We start from the raw sequence: 16,055 nt of genomic DNA on the forward strand, positions 1-16,055 counted from the left end.
TCTGAATAATCAATGTAAGTTTACATGCAAATTTGAAAAGCAATTAGGAAGCTAAAGGTTTGTTGGACTATAATTACAACAGGATCACTCCAGTTATACAGAGCCCCAGTAAGATTGCATGTGGGATACGGTGTGAAGTCCAGTCTCCTTACCACAGGGAGGATGTATCAGTAAAAGAGGAGTGTGGTGAAGACTTGCCAAGTTGATTCCTGGAATGGCAGATGAAAGATACGAGAGATTGTATGAGAGATTTAGCAATCTGGATCTACACTGTTTAGCTTTCAGAAGAATGAGAATTGATCTCATTGAAATGAGCTTGATGGGATATACGTGTACAATAATACAATACAATTTTATTTGTCATTTGAACCTCATTGAGGTTCAAATGAAATGTTGTTTCTGCAGTCATACACACAAGACACAACACAATTTACACAGACATCCATCACAGCTCCCCTCCTCCTCGCCATGATGGAAGGCAAATACCCATCCCTCCCCTGCACTCCCCATTCCCCTCCCGATGTCAGAGTCAAAGCCCCCGGCGGGCGATGGCAATTGTCCCGCGGCCATTAACGCCGCGCCGGGTGGTGCAAGGCCGCACTCCGGGTCCTGTCGTCGGAGCCCCCGGCGGGTGCCAGCAAAGTCCCGCAGCCATTCCAAGCCGCGCCGGGCGGTGATGCAAGGCCCCGCTCCAGGTCATCCTCAACCCCGCAACTCGGGCGGGAGAAGTCGCCGCCGCGGAAGCCCCGAAAAGCGGTCTCCCAGCAGGGACCCGCGGGCTCCCGGTATCACCGTCCACCAGACCTGCGGTAAGCCTCCGAATCTCCGGGGGTCCGGTCGCAGCAGGTGACGTTTGTAGGTGACGTTTCCACTGGCTGGGTTATTTGGAAACAGATGTGACGGTCCCAAATTAAGAGATCGATCATTAAGGACAAAATTGAGAAGAAATGTTGTCACTCAGAGCTAGGGAATCTTTGGAACACTCTATCCAAAGAGGACTGTGACTGCAAAGAGTACAATCAACATTTATTCGATGTTGGGATTTTTTTTAGAAACGTAACTGCAATTTAGTAAAATAATATATTGGGCACCGTGGTTATTAATATAACATCTTTCATTTCCCAAAACATTTTGACTGCTCTGATATGAATGTTGCAGAGTTTCTTCCGGCTACTCCACAATAACATGGAGACCTTCAACGTGTATATAAAATTCAAAACTGTTTTCAAAGTTGCAGAATATAAGCAGGCATTACTCATCAAAATCTGCAAGATAATTTTCAATCCTAAATGTTCACATAAGGCAAAGTTCTAGCAACCAAAATCCTCCAAGGAAAACTATTTTAAAGCTAATATGTTACGTGTGATTTATTTGACGACAGAATAAATTGATTCGGACTCTCTGCTTTAATTATAGGGGGGGTTTGCACGTAAGGTCACTGGGTCATAGGGCTTGACGCACAGAACCGCTCAATCCATCTGGAGGACATCCGTAACTTCCGGTATATGTTATTAATGCAAGAAACGCATACATTCCTACCTGTTAAAAACCGCCAAAATGTTGAATTGTTGCGCTGAAAAAAATTGTGGAAGTCGGGGTAAGTGTGAGAGACATGTACCCAACTTTAGAATTCCAAAAGTGAAGCGAAATGAAGCTAAAGAGAAGCGAGAGCTGAAGGGACAACAGCAGCTAAAGTGCTTGGTAAACATTGGCTGTGCAGATATCGGAATTGAAAATATTGGGAATTATCGCGTTTGCTCACTGTATTTCATCAAGTAAGGCATTATTTGTGTTATTTCTTGATTCCTTTGGTATCTAAAAAGTCTCAGAAGTGATAAATCTGGCTGTAAATTTTTCTTCAGATGCGTTTTCATTTTGTATGTAAAAACCCACTTGAGAACCATGGGCGATTTAAAAAATTTACAGCCAGATTTATCACTTCTGAAACTTTTTAGATGCCAAAGTAATCAAGAAAAAACACAAATAATGCCTTAGTTGATGAAATGCAGTGAGCAAACGGTCAATGTCCGCCAAGCACTCTGGCTGTTGTTGTCCCTTCAGCTCTCACTTCTATCTACCATCATTCTCCTCACTTTTGGTATTCTGAAGTAGGCTAAATGTCTCACATGCTTATCCCGATTTCCATAATTATTTACAGGCAAAAATTGAAATTTTCGGCGGGTTTTAACGGGCCCGCTACGCTGGAAACAATGGTAAGTGCCTACCTGCAGTTCATCGCGTGTACTCCATTTGGAGTAGCGTAGCAACAGTACATGGGTCGTGACCCGACTCCCGTGAAACCTCCCTATAACCATCAAATGGAGAAGTGACATCTGCATGACAAGTAGTGGCTGTTTCCCCATCCCTCAACCAATGAATAATGGTTCTTAGAAATGATCCACAATCGATTCATGTTTAAGAAGGAACTGCGGATGCTGGAAAATCGAAGGTAGACAAAAATGCTGGAGAAACTCATCAGGTAAGGCAGCATCTATAGAGCGAAGGAAATAGGCAACTTTTCGGGTCTGAAGAAGGGTCTCGACCCGAAACGTGGTCTATTTCCTTCGCTCCATAGATGCTGCCTCACCCACTGAATTTCTCCAGCATTTTTGTCAACAATCGATATATTATTTGTTTCTATGGTTCGTCTTCACGAGTTTTTGGCTGATGTAAATTCACATTTTGTTTAAGTAAATACGATGACAACAATTCTCTAGACTCCTGCATTTTTAACAATGACCATCTCAAATATCAAACCATTCCTTTACTGGTTAATTATATTTGTTATAACGAGAGATAACATTCCACAAAATGACAACTTCCAATGGAATTACTCCCAATCACACACAGGTCAAGAAAAAGCACATGACAACAATGGATCTGATCCAAATACCAAACGGCCACGGCATGGCCTCGAAGATAGACACAAAATGCTGGAGTATCTCAGCGGGACACCCAGCATCTCTGGATAGTCAAGTGTTTTATTGCCATATGTCCCAGATAGGACAATGAAATTCTTGCTTGCTGCAGCACAACAGAATATGTAAAGGAATAGGTGACGTTTCGGGTCGAGACCCTTCTTCAGACTCATACCACTGGGTTGGTTGCAGGCTGCCCAAGCATGGGCATAGCCTCTGCGAACACTGGGATTTGTAGTCCGCACAATCCCGGTCCCGGAACTGGATGAGTGCAGAGCGGCTGAGTGAAACTATGTTTCCCGAGAAGCATTGCGCGCCGTCGTGACTGACATCTCCACTCCGCGTGACTCTGGTTGCGCTCGGAGCCGCTCGTTCGGCCGGACGGCGGTTGACCGACAGGGCCGTTTCTGATTGGTGGCAGTAACCAAGGAAATAGACCCTCCCCCCCCCCCCTCCCCTGTAGTCGGTTGCCGGATGAAACGCCGCCGCCATGTTTACGCACGGCCGTGAGAAGGGACGTCGGCTTCAGAAATAATAATAATAATAATAATGGCGTTAATAAGAAGGAAAGGACGAGGCCGCGAAGGTGGCCGTGCCAAATAGCCGGAGGATTTTTTATTTATACGTGAGGAGAGTTGCTAGCATTTATTTTTACACCGAGAGAGTAACGGGAAGATACCGAATGCGCGGAGGGCTGGCGCGTCTATCGCCATGAGCCGACCTTCGTCAGCCGGCGGCGGGAAAACAGGGAAACACACGGCGGCGGCCGTGGCGGCAACGGGTGGTGGCGGTGCTGCTGCTGGAGGAGGAGGCGGTGGAGGAGGTGGCGGCGGCGCCGGCGGTAGTTCAACTATAGCAGCAGCGGCGGCGGCGGCAGCGGCTGCGGCGGCGACGGCGACGACGGCTGCCGGAGGTTCCACCCCGCCTCAGCCCGAGCTCACTTCCCTCTTCGAGTGTCCAGTCTGCTTTGATTATGTTCTTCCCCCCATCCTACAATGCCAGGCCGGCCACTTGGTGTGCAACCAATGCCGGCAAAAACTTTCTTGCTGTCCGACATGCAGGGGCCCGCTCACCCCCAGTATCAGAAACCTGGCCATGGAGAAGGTGGCTTCTACCATCCCTTTCCCATGTAAGGTGAGTCCCTGCAGGTGCGGTGGGCAGACCAGGAACTTTTAGAGGTAGTCATGCTAAACCCTGGCGGTACATACGTGCTGCATCAGGTGTGTTTCCGGGTCCTCGGCTTTATAGGGAAATAGAAGTGTCAACTGTCTTCAAACTAGCTGCAAATAGTACCTTGTGGTCATCACTCCCGAGGAATCCACCAGGGACTATTCTGGAATGTTCATAGTTGTAGTGGGCCATGTTCATAGTTGTAGTGGGTCTTGTAGTCTTGATTTATTGATTCGTGCGGTATAACCAAATTTCGTAGTGCACCTGTCAAAAGAGGTATAGAAAAAAGTTGATATGAATAATTAAGACCTTGTTCTCAAATTGATGTTTTTAAAACTAATGTTAGTTCCCGTTAAAACTGTAGGAATGTATAAGTAAATGACTTGTTTGTACTGAGATGATATGTAGTTTGACATAAACGCATAACACGAGTCTGAAGAGGGGTCTTGACCCGAAACGTCACCCATTCCTTCTCTCCAGAGATGCTGCCTGTCCCGCTGAGTTACTCCAGCTTTTTGTGTCTAACACGAATCTAATGTTTGGTGATGAGTGCTTACCTTTTGATTTGATAGTTGGACCTTTAGATGCTAGAGTAAATATATTTTCATCTGTTAGTGATCCATTGTTTCTGCTTATGATCTTGAATTGGTAAATGCAATGGATCTGAGCACCCCCCCCCCCCCCCCTGCCTTCTATTTATGCACCACTGTTCCCCTCCATTATTTAAAAAACTTGTCACAATCTATAAGTTCATTTACCATGAACTGGTCAGCATGGTGTTTGTAAAAGTATATTGTGTAAAAACGCAGGGGAGGGTGGGTTGAAGAGTTGGAGTGGCATTTGAGGCCTTATGAATGAAGCTAATACGTTGTGCTGTCGCAAATAATGTTGTTTCAATAGTTTGGAAGGATGGAAACCAGATACGTTAGCACAGGAAATATAGATCAGTGACATTATGCAAAGAATTAATGAAGAGTAGAGCAAAGTGCATTCTTCATCTGTCCATGCAGTCTTTCCCAATGATGGATGAGGATGTATGCAAACTATATACTATAAGAAATATTTGTAGCCAGATTGGAAAATATTAGGGTAGTGAAATGAAAATAAAGTCTGGGGTGAAAGTTTACTGTAATAATTATGCCGGAAGGTAAGAGTACTCAAGCTTGTGCTCCATTGGGCTCTTCTACGGTTAAAAATGGGAGTTAACATGTCAGTATACCAGGGCTCGAAATTAGCGGTTGCCCGGGTGCCAATGGCAATTTACAGTCCCGCCGGGCAACCTAAAAGCCATGCCATTTTGCCTGGCTTGGCAAGCACCTGGGACGCCTATCATTTAATTCTGAGCGGGCCCCCTCTCTATCTCTATCTCTCTCTCTCTCTCTCTCTCTCTCTGTGTCACTCTCAAATCAAGTCAAGTTTATTCGTCACATACACATACGAGATGTGCAGTGAAATGAAAAGTGGCAATGCTCGCGGACTTTGTGCAAAAAGATACAAACAAACAAACAACCAAACAAACTGCAAACAGAATGGAACGGAATCACATATTTTACATATTAAATATTGTGGGCGGAAGGAAAAAGGGAAAAAAACAGCACTTTTAAAAAAAGCAGTAGAGTGGTACAGTAAAAGTTAGTCCCTGGTGAGATAGGAGTTTACAGTCCTAATGGCCTCTGGGAAGAAACTCCTTCTCAACCTCTCCGTTCTCACAGCATGGCAATGGAGGCGTTTGCCTGACCGTAGCAGCTGGAATAGTCCGTTGCAGGGATGGAAGGGGTCTCCCATGATTTTATTGGCTCTGGAGTTGCACCTCCTGATGTATAGTTCCCATAGTGCGTTCGGCCGAACGCACTACTCTCTGCAGAGCCTTCTTGTTCTGGGCAGAGCAATTACCAAACCAGATGGTAATATTTCCGGACAAGATGCTTTCCACAGCCGCTGAGTAGAAGCACAGGAGGATCCTCGGAGACACTCTGAATTTCCTCAATTGCCTGAGGTGGTAAAGGCGCTGCCTTGCCTTACTCATGAGTGCTGCGGCGTGTGATGTCCATGTCATATCCTCAGAGATGTGGACTCCCAGATATTTAAAACTGCTCACCCTATCCACAGTATCCCCATTTATCCTCAACGGTGTGTACGTCCTCGGATGAAGTGCCCTCCTAAAGTCCATGATCAGCTCCTTAGTCTTTTTGATGTTCAAGAGGAGGCTGTTGTCCTGACACCAGAGTGCTAGATCAGCCACCTCCTCCCGGTAGGCCTTCTCATCGTTGTCTGAGATCAGGCCCACCACCACAGTGTCATCAGCAAACGTGATTATTGAGTTGGAGCTGAACCTAGCCACACAGTCATGTGTGTACAGGGAGTACAATAGGGGGCTGAGGACGCAACCCTGGGGCGATCCTGTGATCAGGGTGAGGGACTTTGATGTATTCCCTCCCATCTTGACTACCTGGGGCCTGGCGGTGAGAAAGTCCAGGGCCCAGGCACATGGGGGTGTTGAGCCCTAATTCCAGTAGCTCCTCAGCCAGTCTGGTGGGGACTATCGTGTTGAAGGCTGGACTGAAGTCTATGAACAGCATCCTCACGTAGCCCCCCCTTCTGGCTGTCAAGATGAGAGAGAGCGGTGTGCACTCTCCGTCTCTGCCCGCCATCCGGGTCTCGGCTCTCTGGTCTCCGCTCGGCACGGCAGGCCACCTTACACATGCGCACTGCCACGGCCTGCACATCCACCCCCTACACATGCGCGCAACAACGTGCCGCCCTGCACATGCGCACTGCCATGGCAGCTGGTTGGTGTCGGCCACTTTCTCCCTCCCTTTGCATTGTGGGAGATCTGGCCGCCATTGCTCCCTGGTTGCTACCTCACAGCGACTGCTGAAAACCAATGCAGAATCACTGCCTGGAGCTGGAGTAACTCCCTGGAGTAACTCTTGCTTCTTGGTTTCCTGGCCCTCCAAATATATTCCAAATTGAATTTAAACTGGTGGACCCACCACCACCAAACTCCAAACTCTGAAAAATAACAGCCTATTGCATTTTATCTGTTTATTTATTGTGTATATATATATATATATGGTCTATGGTATATAGACACACTGAACTTTTATCTCCTGTTCTGTATTATGTTTACATGAGGTATTATGTTGTGCTGCAGCAAGCAAGAAATTCATTGTCCTATCTGGGACACATGACAATAAAACTCTCTTGACTCTTGACTTGGACTTAAACAAAAAAGGGTTCTTGGAGAAAAAAGAGCCACCTTCAATTTAGTTGCGTCTGGTTGGGTACCTATGGTAGGGTGAAGACTATACCATGCTTTAATTGTGTGGGGGAACTCCATGGAGCAGCCAGCATCTCTGGATAGAAGAAATTGGGTGACGTTCGGGTAGAGACCCTTCTTTAGATTTCCTCTGGTTTTAGTGGTTTTAGTTTAATTTAAAGATTCAGCGTGGAAACAGGCCATTCGGCCCACCGAGTCCACGCCGACCACCGATCACCCGTACACTAGTTCTATTCCACACATTAGCGAAGTAAGTCAAGAGTCAAGAGTGTGTTATTCTCTCACTTCCAAGTTAGAACAATGAAATCCTTACTTGCAGCAGCACAACAGAATATATAAACATAGAAGAAAAAAGGAAGAGGCAGCGACAGTGGGCTGAGGGAGACCTGGGAAGCGGATGAGAAAGCAGGGACTACCTGAAAGTGGAGGCCAATGTTCATACAGCTGGGGTGTAAACTACCCAAGCAAAATGTGAGGTGCTGCTCCTCCAATTTATGGTGGGCCTCACTCTGGCCATGGAGGAGGCCCAGGACAGAAAGGTTGGCTTCCGAATGCGAGGGGGAGTTTAAGTGCTGAGCCACCGGGAGATCAGGTTGATTATTGCAAACTGAACGGAGGTGTTGGGTGAAGCGATCTCCAAGCCTACGCTTGGTCTCACCGATGTAGGGCAGCTGACACCTAGAGCAGCGGATGCAATAGATGACGTTGGAGGAGGTGCAGGTGAACCTCTGTCGCACCTGGAAAGACTGCTTGGGTCCTTGAATGGAGTCAAGGGGGAGGTAAAGCGACAAGTGTAGCACTTCAGCCATGATCATATTGAATGGCGTTGCAGGCTCGAAGGGCCAAATGGCCTTCTCCTGCACCTATTTTCTATCCTTCTATATTTCTTTTTCCTGCAAGGGAAAGTGCCAGGAGAGGGGGTGGTTTGGTGGGAAGGGACGAATTGACCAGGGAGTTACGGAGGGGGCGGTCTCTGCAGAAAACCGACGGGAGGAGATTGGAAGATGTGGCCAGTGGTGGGATCCCGTCGGTGGACAAAGCTGGAGAAAATCAGCGGGCGAGGCAGCATCTATGGAGCGAAGGAATAGGCGACGTTTCGGGTCGAGACCCTTCTTCAGACTGATGTCGGGAGAGGTGGGGGGGGCGGGAAAAAGAAAGGAAGAGGCGGAGACAGTAGGTTGTGGGAGAGCTGGGAATAGGAGGGGAAGGAGGGAGAAAGCAAGGACTACATGAAATTGGAGAAGCCAATGTTCATATCGCTGGGGTGTAAACTACCCAAGCAAAATATGCGATGCTGTTCCTCCAATTTCCGGTGGGCCTCACCATGGAGGAGGCCCAGGACAGAAAGGTCGGATTCGGAATGGGAGGGGGAGTTGAAGTACTGAGCCACCGGGAGATCAGGTTGGTTATTGCGAACATCCTAATTTGAGGAAGGACATTCTTGCTATGGAGGGAGTGCAGCGTAGGTTTACAAGGTTAATTCCCGGGATGGCGGGACTGTCATATGCTGAGAGAATGGAGCAGCTGGGCTTGTACACTCTGGAGTTTAGGAGAATGAGAGGGATCTCATTGAAACATATAAGATTGTTAAGGGCTTGGACACGCTAGAGGCAGGAAATATGTTCCCGATGTTGGGGGAGTCCAGAACCAGGGGCCACAGTTTAAGAGGAGTAAGCCATTTAGAACGGAGACGAGGAAACTTTTTCTCACAGAGAGTGGTGAGTCTGTGGAATTCTCTGCCTCAGATGGCGGTGGAGGCAGGTTCTCTGGATGCTTTCAAGAGAGAGCTGGACAGGGCTCTTAAAAATAGCGGCATCAGGGGATATGGGGAGAAGGCAGGAACGGGGTACTGATTGGGGATGATCAGCCATGATCACATTGAATGGCGGTGCTGGCTCGAAGGGCCAAATGGCCTACTCCTGCACCTATTGTCTATAAATAGTGGATATATTAGTGATAATTTTTCAAAACTCTTTAGATTCTGGAGTAGTTCCTGAGGAATGGAGGATAGCTAATGTAACCCCACTTATTAAAAAGGGAGGGAGAGAGAAAACGGGGAATTACAGACATGTTAGTCTAACATCGGTACTGGGGAAAATGCTAGAGTCAGTTATTAAAAATGGGATAGCAGCACATTTGGAAAGTGGTGAAATCATTGGACAAAGTCAGCATGGATTTATGAAAGGTAAATCATGTCTGACGAATCTTATAGAATTTTTCGAGGATGTAACTAGTAGAGTGTATAAGGGAGAACCAGTGGATGTGTTATATCTGGCCTTTCAGAAGGCTTTCGACAAGGTCCCACATAAGAGATTAGTATGCAAACTTAAAGCACACGGTATTGGGGGTTCAGACAGGAAGCAAAGAGTAGGAGTAAACGGGTCCTTTTCAGAATGGCAGGCAGTGACTAGTGGGGTACCGCAAGGCTCAGTGCTGGGACCCCAGCTATTTACAATATATATTAATGATCTGGATGAGGGAATTGAATGCAACATCTCCAAGTTTGCAGATGACACGAAGCTGGGGGGCAGTGTTAGCTGTGAGGAGGATGCTAGGAGGCTGCAAGGTGACTTGGATAGGTTGGGTGAGTGGGCAAATGCATGGCAGATGCAGTATAACGTGGATAAATGTGAGGTTATCCACTTTGGTGGCAAGAACAGGAAAGTAGACTATTATTTAAATGGCGGCCGATTAGGAAAAGGGGAGATGCAACGAGACTTGGGTGTCATGGTACACCAGTCATTGAAAGTAGGCATGCAGGTGAAGCGAATGGTAGGTTAGCATTCATAGCAAAAGGATTTGAGTATAGGAGCAGGGAGGTTCTACTGCAGTTGTACAGGGCCTTGGTGAGACCACACCTGGAGTATTGCGTACAGTTTTGGTCTCCTAATCTGAGGAAAGACATTCTTGCCATAGAGGGAGTACAGAGAAGGTTCACCAGACTGATTCCTGGGATGGCAGGACTTTTATATGAAGAAAGACTGGATAGACTCGACTTGTACTCACTGGAATTTAGAAGATTGAGGGGGGATCTTATAGAAACTTACAAAATTCATAAGGGGTTGGACAGGCTAGATGCAAGAAGATTGTTTCCAATGTTGGTGAAGTTCAGAACAAGGGGTCACAGTTTAAGGATAAGGGGGAAGTCTTTTAGGGCCGAGATGAGAAAAAAAAATCACACAGAGAGTGGTGAATCTGTGGAATTCTCTGCCACAGAAAGTAGTTGAGGCCTGTTCATTGGCTATATTTATGAGGCAGTTAGATGTGGCCCTTGTGGCTAAAGGGGTCGGGGGTATGGAGAGAAGGCAGGTACAGGATACTAAGTTAGATGATCAGCCATGATCATAATGAATGGCGGTGCAGGCTCGAAGGGCCGAATGGCCTACTCCTGCACCTATTTTCTATGTTTCTATGCTGGAAAACCGTAGGTAAACAAAAGTGCTGGAGAAACTCAGCGGGTGCGGCAGCATCTATGGAGCGAAGGAAACGGGCAACGTTTCATCAGACTGATGTGGGGGGGGGGGGGGGGTGGGAAGAAGAAGTCTTCTTTTTTTTGTGTGTGTGTGTGTCATTTGAAGCCTTGTCAGAAAGGATTAATAACAACTATTTTTGAGTTGAATTTGACATGACAAATAGATATATTTGATTAAATTAAGAATGACTGGGAAAGAGAACTAACAATGTCTCTATAGAGAGATGGGAGAGGATTCTTCAATTAGTTACTGAAATTGCCTCATTCACCCATATGTTTTGGTCCTGCCCTCTTTTGCAAAAATATTGGAAATACATTTTTGATACTATTTCTGTAGTTTTAGGTATTGATTTACAACCTCATCCTATTACTGCAATTTTTGGGCTACCAATGTTAGATTCTGTTCAATTGTCCCGTTCCGCCCATCAGCTGATTGCTTTTACCACATTAATCGCCTGAAGATCTATTTTATTTAAATGGAAAGACTCTAACCCTCAGACCACACTCCATTGGTACTCTGAAACGATATGTTTAAATTTTGAAAAAATCAGGAGTTACATTGTTGAACCCTTGGTTAAATTTGATAAGACTTGGGGGAAATGTATTTAACACTTTCACACAACATAAATTGCTCCCTCTCCAACCGTTATAAAAATTATTTTACCTTTATATGGTGGAACGGATTTGACGACAAACAGGGACTTAAATTGTTGAAATTCTCAGCTCAGAATCTGTTTTGCTTTTTTTTTTCTAGTTTAGGGTGTCCTCATTTTTTTCTTTTTTTTCCCCTTTTTTTTTTCTAAGTTTTCTTTTAAACATTTCACTATATTTACATAGAGACCGGGAGGTCTACATTCAATGTGTATTTTGATACTGCTCATATTTAGGTTATACCTGTTATTAATGTAATCCTGATCCCTATGTATCAATATCATTGTTATGTTTATCATTATTCTTTTTGTTTTTGTTTTGTTTTTTGTTTTGTTTTTGTTTTTTGGAAAAAAACAAATAAAAAGATTTTAAAAGAAAGAAAGAGAACGATTGCTCATTAACACTGTCTGAGAAGTAAGCAAACTTTATTCCCATGCTAATACAAGAAACTACATATGCTGGTTTACATAACAGACACAAAGTACCTGAGCAGGTCAGGCAGCATCTCTGAAGAAGCAAATAGGTGACGTGGCTTTATGGCTTCACATTGTGTGCCCTTTATCTCCTTAACTCTTTATCTCACTGCCTTTTTTCTACTCATCTCAGGGCTCTGTCCACCCGTCTGCCAAACAAACTCTACCCTATTCTGTATCCACCTTATCACTTACCAGAAAACACAGATGGATACCGCGTCTCTTCTCTGTCCCGGAGTTCTGTACTCCCTCCGGAAGCAACAAAGACAGAGTTCCCCTGATCCTCTCCTCCTGGCATCCATATCCAACACATCATCCTCCAACATTTCCATCAGCTCCAATGTGATCCCACCACTAATCACATCCTCCCATCTCCACCCCTACCGCAGAGACTGCACCCTCCGCAATTCTTTGGTTCACTTATCCTTTCTCCCCAAACCACCAACCCCAGGTACTTTCCCCTGCAACCGCAGGAGATGTATAACCTGTCCTTGTACCTCCTCCCTAGGCTCCATCCAGGTTCCCCAGCAGTCATTCCAGGTGAGACGGGTTCATATGAACCTCCTCTAACCTCATCTACTGCATCTGGTATTCCAGATGTGGGCCCCTGTACATTGGCAAAATGTTTAGACCTTACGACTGTTTTTCTGAACACTTGCACTTGGATTGCCAAGGCCTACTGGATATCCCAGTTGCTAATCCTTTAACTCCCCTTCCCATTCCCGTACTAACCATTCTGTTCTGGGTCGACTTCATTGCCCGAGTGAGGCCACCCGCAAACTGGAAGAACAGCACCTTGTATTCTGCTTGGGTAGCTTACAACCCCATTGGTATGAACATAGAAGTTAACTAAAATTGGAGCATTCTATGAACACCCTCCCCCCACTTCCTCCACTAAAAGTCTGTTAACCAGCTTTACATTTTGCAACTATGTATCCCTCTTGAGCTCGCACCTGTCTCTATCCAAAAATTGGTCTTTCAGGTAACTGCCTTGCCTGTTGCTAGCCCTGATGTGTTTTGTTTGCTTCCAGTTTTTTTCCCCCATTCACCCTACCACAATAGGTCACAAGAAGACTCCCAACCCGAAACTTTATCTATATATGTTCTCCAGAGATGCTGCCTGATCTGCTGATTTACTCCAGCACTTAGTCTTTTTTTGTTATCCTATGTTTGGCCTCCTTCTAGACCTAATTTATTATTTTTCCGGTACCTGTACTCATCGGATAAAGTGCTTATTCTTGTATAATATTGGCTTGAATTTGTAATTGTAATGTCAGTAAAAAATGTAAAGAAAAATTTAGAAAATTACATTGTTGGTGATTTCATACTTTTTGAAAGAGTTGCACTTTTTTGGAAAGTTGAAGTATACACTTTCTGGATGAGGTGTTAAGTAATTTTAATGGTGAATTAAATCATCATTAATGCTTAGCAAACTTTATGATTCCAAATGTTTGTGTATGGAATTCTGTCAAAGATTTAACACAGTAATGCAGTGGTTGGCAACATACGGCCCGTAACCCGAAATCAACCGGCCCACAGGCGTTTTTTTTTTTCAATTAATTTTCGCGACCTGGGAACTGCAGCCTGCCCCGGGGCATGCAGGCTAGGTGGCAATTGCAGCTCATCCCGGGGCAGGCGAGCCGACCTGGGAACTGCAGCCAGTCCCAGGGACGCGAGCTGACCTGGGAACTGCAGCCAATCCTGGGGCACGCAGGCGACCTGGCAACTGCAGCCTGTTCCGGGGACGTGCGCCAACCTGGGAACTTCAGGCTGTCCCGGTGACGCGAGGGATCTGGGAAGTGCAGCTAGTCCCTGTGCATGGCGAGCCGACCTGGGAACTGTAGCCAGTCCCGGGCACGCAGCCGACCTGGGAACTGCAGCCAGTCCCGGGGACGCGAGCCGACTTGAGAACAGCTGTTAGTCCCAGGGACGCAAGGGATCTGGGAACTGCAGCCAGTCCAGGGGCACGCAAGCGGGCGACCTGGGAACTTCAGTCAGTCCCGGGGACGCGAGGGATCTGGGAAGTGCAGCTAGTCCCGGTGCATGGCGAGCCGACCTGGGAACTGCAACAAGTCCCGGGGATGTGAGCCAACCTGGGAACTCCAGCCAGTCCCGGGGCAGGCGAGGGATCTGGGAACTGCAGAAAACTAATTGAAAAACACGTGAAAACTAATGCGAAAAATACCACCAAGTGTCACACTGGTTAATATGTATTATTAGTGTGTATTATTACTAATTTATGTATTATTAGTATGTACTATTACTAATTTAGTTAATATGTATTATCTCCATTTATTAACTATGGCGATAGATGTGGCCCGCCATCGCTCACAGACGTGGGTCCTGGCCCCTATGCAGAACAAGGCCGACCCTTGCTGTAATTAATCTATTTTACTACAAATTTGCTTTTTTTATATAATTTCTGTCAAATCTGTTATTTTGTATTATGTAAAATCCTAGTATAGTTAGTTTTTGTTTCCTGGTTTGGTTTTTGAAACTTCTTCAGTGTGAAGGACCGTACAGCCAGTTTGACATTGTTATTTTTGGCTGCTCGGGAACCCTTTCTGTTACTGACAGACACGGAAACAAAGGAAGTCCACAACGTGCATTACTGGAACTTTGTGGATGTAATTGGCGACCTCTGCTGAGTTTGCCCTTGACTCATACTCGCAGCATGGTCGCCACGAGGTCGTAGGAGGTCTTCGTAACTCTTCCTCATGCTCGTGAGTGGTCTCCGCGTACTCGTGGCCTCAAGTAGGTCGCGACGTATTTTCCAGCCTGATAAAAAATGTCCACGAGTTAAAAAAAAAAGGTTGGCATGGAAAAAATGGATACTTTTCACTCGTAGGTAGGTCGTAGTAGGTCGTGATGGTAGTTGTAGGTCGGTAACTGGCCCGAGAAAAAAAATGCAAACATGACATTTTATCATGTGATCATTTCCACTCGTAGCTAGTCGTAGTTGGTCTTGGGTGTGGAAGACTAAGGTCGAGGGGGGTCGTAGGAGGTCGTAGACATAGTCGTAGGAGGTCATAGACACAGTCGTAGGAGGTCTTTTACTTTGGCGAGTCAACACGACCGTGACATTTTTTTCAACTCGTCTAGGGTCTTCTAAATTAGGTCATCCAAGTGGGACAGGCCCTTAACATAGACACAAAAAGCTGGAGTAACTCAGCGGGACAGGCAGCATCTCTGGAGAGAAGGAATGGGTAACGTTTCGGGTCGACGGTCTAGACCCAAAACGTCACCCAATCCTTCTCTCCAGAGATGCTGTCTGTCCCGCTGAGTTACTCCAGTTTTTATGTCTATTCTCGGTTTAACCCAGAATCCGCAGTTCCTCCCTACATTCTAACCAGGCACGTGCCGTCAGGGGAGGCAAGGTAGGCACTGCCTACCCTGACAAAAATTATGAAATGGCAATTATTAAATATAAATAGTAAAGGCATGGTAGAATTATGCCCATCTAAGAGATCGATCTCTTAGGTAGGCATAATTCTCCGTGCCTTTCATCCGCAGCACTTGTAACACCTGAAGATCTGTGCAGCTCACGTGCCGTCGACGCTGCTTCAAGCCGTCAATGACAAGCGGGGCTGAAGGCAGCTGAAATTCTGCCTTTGCAGTATGGAGTTTGTGTACCAATAATGTGGTAAGTACATTTCTTGGTGCTTTATGTTTTTAAATACCTTATTTCCCGGGGTTGGGGGGGGCGGAGGAGCTCCTTTCACAGTGTTTGGGGAGTCTGGCCCGGGGTAAAGTTGCGGGGCGGGCAGGTGAGAGGTGTTCAGACGGAGGACGTTGTGAAGGAGAGGATCGAGTCCAGTAACCCACTTGCGACGCTCCGGGCACGGAGCCACCGCATTGTGGCCAGGGAGTGAATTAGCTCGGGTGGCTGTGAGTGGCTGCCGGGACCGGACAGCCCCTTCTGCTGGTCCCCGCTCACCTCTGGCAGTGCTCTCCGTCTGAAAACCTCTCTCCTGCCACTCGCCAGCCTCACTCGTGTCAGCCACTTCCGCAAATCCTTAAATCCCGACAGCGCTCTCAAGGGACCAATTGAGGTTACTCGGCTGTCGGAAATTAAGGATTTGCGGGAAGCG

The 16,055-nt window shown here is 46.4% G+C and overlaps 1 protein-coding gene across 1 annotated transcript in view; it reads left to right on the forward strand.

The window, feature by feature from the left end:
- Positions 1-3,289: 3,289 nt before the first annotated feature.
- Positions 3,290-16,055, forward strand: part of LOC116979068 (E3 ubiquitin-protein ligase Siah2-like) — a 46,521-nt gene continuing 33,755 nt past the window's right edge. Inside the window, exon 1 of the mRNA XM_033030512.1 lies at positions 3,290-4,052. Within this exon, the coding sequence (XP_032886403.1) occupies positions 3,630-4,052 (423 nt within the window). The 5' untranslated portion in view covers positions 3,290-3,629. The remainder of the gene's footprint in view (positions 4,053-16,055) is intronic.

The sequence above is a fragment of the Amblyraja radiata genome, chromosome 12 (genome assembly GCF_010909765.2).
Source record: "Amblyraja radiata isolate CabotCenter1 chromosome 12, sAmbRad1.1.pri, whole genome shotgun sequence".
Classification (NCBI taxonomy): Eukaryota; Metazoa; Chordata; class Chondrichthyes; order Rajiformes; family Rajidae; genus Amblyraja; species Amblyraja radiata.